This window comes from Vombatus ursinus, unplaced genomic scaffold, assembly GCF_900497805.2.
Source record: "Vombatus ursinus unplaced genomic scaffold, bare-nosed wombat genome assembly UNPS02014772.1, whole genome shotgun sequence".
NCBI classification, from domain to species: domain Eukaryota; kingdom Metazoa; phylum Chordata; class Mammalia; order Diprotodontia; family Vombatidae; genus Vombatus; species Vombatus ursinus.
In genome coordinates, this window is record NW_020954550.1 from 5,010,193 (window position 1) to 5,018,363 (window position 8,171).

General features: G+C 38.6%; 1 protein-coding gene across 4 annotated transcripts in view; it reads left to right on the forward strand.

Moving 5' to 3' along the window:
- Positions 1–485: 485 nt before the first annotated feature.
- The window catches only part of TENT2 (terminal nucleotidyltransferase 2), a 73,172-nt gene continuing 65,486 nt past the window's right edge, over positions 486–8,171 (forward strand). For 2 of the 4 annotated variants that reach the window (XM_027863374.1, XM_027863376.1), the window contains exons 1-5: positions 506–588; positions 1,802–1,828; positions 4,064–4,249; positions 4,915–5,028; positions 6,605–6,857. In XM_027863374.1, coding sequence (XP_027719175.1) covers positions 4,101–4,249; positions 4,915–5,028; positions 6,605–6,857 — 516 coding nt within the window. In that variant the 5' untranslated portion in view covers positions 506–588; positions 1,802–1,828; positions 4,064–4,100. Of the gene's footprint in view, positions 589–1,801; positions 1,829–4,063; positions 4,250–4,914; positions 5,029–6,604; positions 6,858–8,171 lie in introns of all 4 variants that reach the window. The other 2 variants (XR_003569174.1, XM_027863375.1) reach the window with 2 other exon arrangements.

The following is an 8,171-nucleotide window of genomic DNA, read 5'->3' on the forward strand; positions in this document are numbered from 1 at the left end:
CGCCCCAGTCCCTTCCCCGGACCCAGTCTCCATTTCTGCACAGCCTCAGAAGCCGCGAGGAGCCGGGAGCGACCCCAGGCCAACATACTGCACGCGCTGCTCCTCCTTCACATGCGCAGACTGTCGTCGAACTTCGCAGCGGCGGAGGGAACAGGAGCGCGACCTCGCGTTCCTTTCCGGGTCTTCCCTGCTTGCCGGCTGTTCCCTTCCGGGTCGCTGCCCGCTTCCGGGTGTGACTGACAAGGCCCGTTCCCGTCCCCGGTGCTCGCCGCTCAGCGTTGTCTCGGCCGCTTCTCCGTCCTCCACCCCCTCCTTTTGGGTGTCTCCCACTTTCTCCGTCTCCACCTCTTTCCTCTCGTCCCTCGTTTCATCTTGGAGCAAGCAGAGTCGGCGCCCTTCGGTCTCCCGGCAGAACGAGCGGACCTCCGGGGCTGGAGCCGCGGCCCAGCTGCCCCGGGTGGACCCGGCACCCCGCCCGCCGCAGTCGCAGCCGCCGCCGCCCCCCCCTGCCGCCGCCGTCGCTCCTGCGGGCTCAGAGGGTCCCGCGGCGGCTGGTGCCAGTGACAATTCACTTCCCCGAGGACTGCTGTGAGTGTCCGGGCAGGGCGGGCTGCGGACCTTGGCCCCGCCGCACTGCTTCCCTCTCTGGTCTGGTGGGCTCCTCCGGCCCCAGGACTGTCCACTCTTCCCCGCCCCTCCCGAAGCCCCCAGTCAGCTTTGTCCCAGAGCTCCTCCTCCTCCTCCTCCTCCCGCGGGGTTAGAAAGGGAGTCCGAGCCCGGGACGCCGGGGGTGAGGTCGTCAGCGCTTGGTTTGGAGGATTGCACTTTTGGAATTGAGACGAGGGAGCTGCAGGTTGTGCGTGTGTCAATGTTTGTGCAAGAATTAGCTCCATTATTGTCTCTGTGGTGCGAGGCAGACCCCTGGTGATTAATTATGTATGCGCCCCTCCCCCTTATCCGAGCGCCGGAAATGAGATTCCTGTCCTAGCCCAGGCGACTCTTCTATCTTTCGGTCCCTATGCTGGAAGGGTGGGGCTTCTGTTTGATTGTTTTCGTTTCTTAATTTACTCTCTTTCTTTCTCCTTCCCCCATCTCTTCCAACTCGTTCTTTGTTTTTGAGGGTATTGAAGAGTGTTGAGTATAAGTGACAATATTATTGAAGAGTGTTGAATGTGAAGTGACCACAGGGTTCTTTTTACTTAGCAGAATAAAGGAAATCGAAACTTAAAATCCCAGTGTAATGCCCTTGCACTTAGTGTTGTGAAACTACATTTTTCAAGAATTAGTCTAAAACAAAAACAAATTCTTGTTATGGTCTTAGTTAAAAATTTTCATTTCTTATTTTGCTTTTCCCAAAAGTCACTTTTCCTAAATGTTTAAAAGTTAAAAAAAAAAAAAAAGAGGGCTTGGGATTCATGGTTTGTTTTTGTTTTGTTCAAGCTCTTTAGTTATAATTAGCTAAGGATGCCTTTCCTGAAGTTACTAGTAGTCTAGTTTTGAATAATATTGATCTATATCCAGGGCATGATGCTTCATCTGTTTCCCAAAGCTTGTCCGGTTTTTGGCTTTATAGAGGAGCAGGGAGCTTATTTTCTCTGGTTTGGAGAAACTGATAATTTAGGGGGTTTTCTGGGATTTTGGGATGGGCTGTACTAATAATACCTCTTAATTAGAATGAAATTGTGTCCATGGAATGAATCAGCCAGTCTTCTGGGAATTTTCTTGTACTTGGGCTTGTCATTGACTGGGCAATTCTCTTAATATTACCTCAGTAATGGACCATCTCTTGAACCCTTTTCAGCTTTGAACCCCTGGACTGGATTGAGAGGTAAGTTGAAGTTTGGGTCAGATAGTATGGTACAGAGGAAAGACCACTGAATTTAGAGTCAGAGGACCTAGATTCAACTTCTCTGACTCATCTCTCAAACAAGGGAATTGTACTGAATTTATTTCAATTCAGTAAGCATTTATTAAATGCATACTATGCCAGGCCCTGTGCCAAGCTCCTTAACCTTGAGAAGCTTGCCTTTTATGGAGTGTCTGGGAGGGAGAACAACATGTAAATTAAATCTAGAAAGTAATTTTTGTGGGGAAGGGAGGACACAGGTGTAATATGAAGGGCAGTTTGTGACCTCTGAAATCCCTCTTCTATTGTTAACAATGGAAAGATAGAGAAGAGTGAGATAGGGACACCATAGGGATGAGGTTGAGTATGGACAGGAATGAGGGAGATGATTAAGGAAGGAAGTTTGGGCCTAGGAATCCTACATTCAGTCTGTTCCAAATGGAGCCATAAGGGAGTAGATACTCACTCACTTCATAGGAAAAAAACTAAAGATGATTTGCTTATCAGTTCCTGAGAAAGAGCTGGAGGATGGGGAAATAGTATAAGATATAGGGATGGAGTCCAGTCCCAGATACTCCCTAGCTATCAGGGCAAGAGTTGGTGGTGTCTTGGGATCAGGATCATTATAGAGAGATGAGGCGTATTTGAGGTACTAGCCTACAGTTGTCAGCTCTGCCTCAACACAAATGGTAATGTTGAAGTCCCTTGCAGCTGCAAATCCTATGATGTAGGATTTGCTATAGATCTGTATAGGACTCATGAATATTTTGTGATTGCTGACGTGGATTCAGAAGGAAAAACAAAGCTTATTATGTGTAGTTACAACTAAGATGTATGTGTAGAGTTTTAGTTGATAGAAATTAATTTAAAAGGCTATCTAAATTAAAATCTAAATAGCATTTCTAGATAGAATAGAATACATATGTTGCAACAGAATTGGCTATAAGGCATAATTTATCATGTTGAATCCTATTTGATTGTGTTTCCCATCAACTCATATGATAAAAACCAGAAGTTGCATTTTGTGGGACACATGTAGGCTCAGTACTGGGTAACAATGACTTACAAGGGAGTTGCATGATGTACCTGTAGCCAGGGTCTCTTGCAATTTCATCTAGTTTTCACCACCTGTTCGTTCTTTGCTGAGGCAGCATGCTGGGCATGGAAATTCTAGAACTCAAGTGGCTACATTGCTGACAGTATTGAATCCTGGTTATTAGAATAAGAAGCCAGGCTTCTCAGCCTTACTTCACTTGGCTAGGGTGGCTGACTTCTTTTCTTGGTGTTAGTGTCCTGATGCTTAATTTCTGCATTGGAGGTTGCCCAGGTAATTGGGACATGAAAGGGGTAAGGTATTGTGGTGTCTATTGTAGGATCCTATAATGTGCTGTGAATCTTGAACTGTGCCTGATACGTAGTTCTATATTATGGTATTGAGAGAAAAAAAGGACAAAGTTTATATATATTATTTAGATAATGAGGGGAGCTTATTTTCAAAACTCATCTTTAGGTAACATTGTACTGAATCCCTCTGTTTTTATCAATTCTATAAGATTATTAGGTGCATTAGAGAGATATTCATAAATAAAATAGACTGAATAAAGGTAAAATGTTTATATTTCAATTGATTTTTTTTCTGACCCTAAATTTCACATGATAAAAAATTTAGTTTTCCCAAATAATCTGTTGAGGTAATGACTTATGATGAGCTTTTAAAATCTGTTTATTTGTCATTTATATATGATTCATCTAGATAAGTATTTTAATACTTAAGTGGATTTCTGATCTCACAGTGGGTTCACTACAATGGTATAGATCATAGCTACACCTCATATGTATGATTCCTGTCCATATTACTGTTAAATCCTTCACTAAGGATTTGCCCAGTGTAGTAGAGGTGTTCCTTTATGTTTTTTATGTTCTGTGGGTAGCCTGGTGATTATTCACCTGGTATCCCTTTCTCTTATTACGTCTCTGGCCTACCTCCTTTTTTTCTATAACTTGGAAACTTAAGATAAAGACACAATGATAACCAAAGCATCTTATACAAATTGTATTTGGAAGATACTAAACATTGAGTTTAGCTGTCAGAGCATTTAAAAATTGACTGTATCAATGCTTTATACTCTAAGATGTAGGTATTATGAACTAATCTTAAAAAAATTGACTAGTGGACAGAAGAGAAAATTGTAATATTTTCTTTTTGTGTTAATCTAGGTACCAAAATACATGTTCACTTCTAGTGAACAAGAGCATGTTCCCAAACTCCTCGAATTTGGGTCGTCCACCCTTCCATCCAAAGTATCAGCAGCCCAATAACTTCTTCAAACTTCCCCTCAACCTGTCCCCAACTGTTTCTCACCAGCAGATTATAGATGCCCAGTTCAACTGTCAAAATGTAGAGTAAGTATAATGGCTTTTTGAATTTTGACACAGAACCTTTTTGGGCTATGGAGTTGCTAAAAAGTATTGCCTTATTCTGCCCTGGTCAGACTATAATATCTTGTGTTCAGTTCTGGGAGCCACATTTTAGGAAAGTCAGTTGATAAGCTAGAGAAATCTAGAAGAAGGCATTCTGGGTTGAGATCATATGAGGCTCTTTTGAAGGAACGGGATATGTTTAATCTAAAGAAGAAAGACTTGAGCAGTGATAGTTATCCTCCAGTACTTGAAGAGGTGCAACAGGGAAGAGGAATTAGACTTATTTTGCTTGTTCACAAAACAGTGGGTGGCATTACAAAGTACTAAATTTAGACTAGATATAAGGAAAAACTTTTAACAATTGGAGCTATCCAGAAGTAGAATGGTCTACTTTAGGAGGTAAAGTTCTCTCATTAGAGAACTTGCTTTAGATTGGAAAACCACCTGTTGGGTATGTTGTAGAGAAGATTCTTGTTTAGTTATTAAAGGTTGTACTAGATGGCCTCTGACGTCCTGTCTAATTTTGAGATTTATTAACCTATGGGTTTGTTTCTTCTTTGGAATGTCTGTTGTTGCCCCAAATGTTTTTCTTTAAAAAGAATATATCATAAACATTATCCTATGAACATTCTTTTTTTTTTTAATAGTCTACCAAGAACTCTCTTAAGTGGGAACCTTTCACCTATCCCAGCGCAGTCATTATCTTATGGAAATGGAAGTCCAATACGAACATCAACTTCTCCGGTGTTCCGAGGAAGAAAGTAAGTACTTTTAAAAATAATTATTTTGAAAACTAACAAAGAACAATTATAGTAGTGGTATTTCTAATTATTTTCTGAGTTTGTCAGTGAGTTGGGGATCAAATTTTGCTTTGGTGACTTAGGCATCTGAACAAGTTAATTGGATAAGGGTGTAGGAGGCATAATGGTTTAGACCAGGGAGGCACTGTGAGAAAACACTAGGTTTAGAGTCAGAGGATTAGATTGAAATACTGGCTTAGAATGGCAAATGGTCAGGATATAGAAAGAATAGTATCTTATTATCCATGATTCTCTGGTTTGGCTTAGAAACTTAGAATTTTTGTGTTAAGAGGATGGGCCTTGGACCTTAGACATTCTTCAGTCTGTTCCGTGCCCCCCCCCCCCCCCCCCCCCCAATTTTCTAGCTAAGAAAACTGAGGCCCAGAGACATTAGGTTTTGGTTGAGGTCCCGTACTTAGCTAGTTAACTAGAACGAGGTTCCCCTGGTCCTATGTTTTGCCACTATAGCATGCTGCTTTTTTCATTTTGGATACTGCACTTAACTACTAATCCTTGAGACATAAATTTAATCCTTAATTCCTTGGTTTATTATAATTTCTGTGGATTTGAGAACTTTTTCCCATTGTTGAAAGGAAGATAGTGTGGTAATGGTGCTATACTTGAGAATTTTAAAATTCCTTCCCCTTCTAAAATAAATTCTAGAGACTGTCTAGTCCCTTCATTGTGAAAATGAAAAAATGGAGGCCCAGAAAGGCTAAGTGTCTAGTTGGAGATCACATTACAAGTTAGTGACTTTGGTTCAAGTAACTGGGAAGACTAGAAAAAGAAAATTATTTTTAAAGAATGATAATAAATATATTGAAGTTACACTTATATAAATTTTGTTTCTAAATTAAATGTTTCTCGTTGGTCTGAATATTCCTCAAATGCATCATGTTTAGTTATTTGAAACTAAGGCATTACATTTATATAAGTTGATTAAAAATGTATAATTATAAATGAAAAGTTCACTGTAAACTTAAACAGAAAATTATTATATATTGAATGGGTTTTATGGTAAAGGATCTTTTTAAGCCCCTCAGTTTTATCAGATTTTTCACTGAGAATGAAGATATGTGTGTGTCTATATCTGTATTTATATACTTATGTATAGATATAGACAGACACACTTAATTGCACCAATTTTATTATGAAAGTGTGTTTTGATTGGGGAAAAGATAATCAGATTTAAAAAAAAAAGGTCCTGACTTGCACTTTTGTAAGATTATTGTTAGTCAACTCCTGTAGTTTCATTATATTCCCATGTGTGAAATTGTGTTTTTCTCCATATTTTATGTCACTTTATGTTCAATATTAACATTGTCTTTAGCTGTGGAATAGTGGTTCTCTATTGCAAACAAAAGTGCATGCTTGTCTTATTTCTTAGATTTCTCATTTGGGATTTGATTCCATCTGTAACTACTGGTGCTATGTTGAAAGTGTTACAGTTGTGTCATGTTTTTTAATTTAGTCTTTAAGCAGTTTATTACTGGATGTGGTCATAGTGAATCTTAATCAGAATTTTTTTTTTAAACAGGAGATTAAGCAATGAACAAAATGTTCCCCTTGATGTTAAACGGCAGCGGTTTCATTCACCCCACCACGAATCAACTGTAGCTAACCAAACAGTGCCTTTACCAGATGAAAGACGATATGCAGCACCAGGATCAGTTACTCCGCCATTGTTGCATTCCTATTATGTACCAGATTTAGTCAGATCTGTTCCACCTTTTCGAGAGGCACCATTTTCAGAACCTAGAGAAATAACTCTTCCAGTGGCCAAAGACGAGGTAACATGGATACAAATTTCATTTTGTCTTTTGGGAATTTATTTAATTGCCTTTTTTTAAAAATAAAATGCCTCACATATAGTAGGTGTTTAATAAATGTCTATTAAATTGTTAACAATAGAAGAAATCTTCATGGATGTCAGGAAAGTCAACTGTTTTATGACAAGTAGGTCTGGTTTTTTTGACATTTCTTAAAGTCTTTACGTACCAAATAGTAACATGTTTTACAATTTTTGTTAGCTCTTCTACTGTGAAAGCCTTTGTAGCTTATAATTTTCTGAGGTTCATAAACAACATAGATTAGAACTCAAAGTAGTTAATTTGCTAGTCCATTTTTAATTCATTGAACTCAAATCTTATCTTTTAAACATGAGGGAAGTCTAAAGTGGCTTTAAGTAGCTTTTGTAATAATTTATAAAGTCACTTCCTTTTGGTACAGTTTTTTTAATCAAAGGATTTAGGTGTTTTTTGTTGTTGTTGTTGTTGTTTTTGATTTTGTTTTTGGTGACTATCAGGATCCCAGCAATTACTGAGAAGTGACTCATGCTAAGTTACTAAGTGACAAAACTAGAATTAGGAAAAATGGGATGTATCTAAAGTGTTATTTGCCAAATAACATTTTAGATGAAATAGAACTATTTAAATTAGTATTCTTGGAAAATAACTCCATCGACATGGAGGAATGTGGTTTGTTTTTTTTTTTTTTTAAGCATCCAAATTTAGAAGCATATGTACGTGTTCATATTCAGTTAAACTTTAAAACCAGGCAATCAGGAAGAAAATTCATTATATAACTTTCTTTATTCCTTGGCCTGTTGTGGACTTATGTTTAATTTTCATATAGTTTTGAACTTGCCCCAGTTCTTAACTGAGATTTTTGGAATTGTATACTCTTCCATCTTTGCTTGCCAGGAAAAATAGGACAAAAAACAAGGAGAAGAAGAAGAAGAAGAAAGACTTAAATTAGAAATGACAAATTTGGGATGTTCTAAAGGACTTCCTTTGTTCTTCCTTCTTGATTTCATTCACCTTTTAAAGAGAAAATTTTTTATGGCAATCAGGAAGTTGGTACATTGCACAAACTAGTTTTGTGATTTGGTAGATGGATATGAGATTTCATTTTATGATAATTTTGTTCATTCACTTGACAATTAAGTATGTATTATAAGCAACGTGGAAGGCACTGGGGAAGAGACTTAAGTTTCTTCCTTTAAAGCTTAGTCTAGTAGATGTATATTCTAGTAGTCCAGAACTACAAGAAATCTTAAGTCAATGTAAACTACTTATATTTGTGAGTAGGTATAACTCTAAATG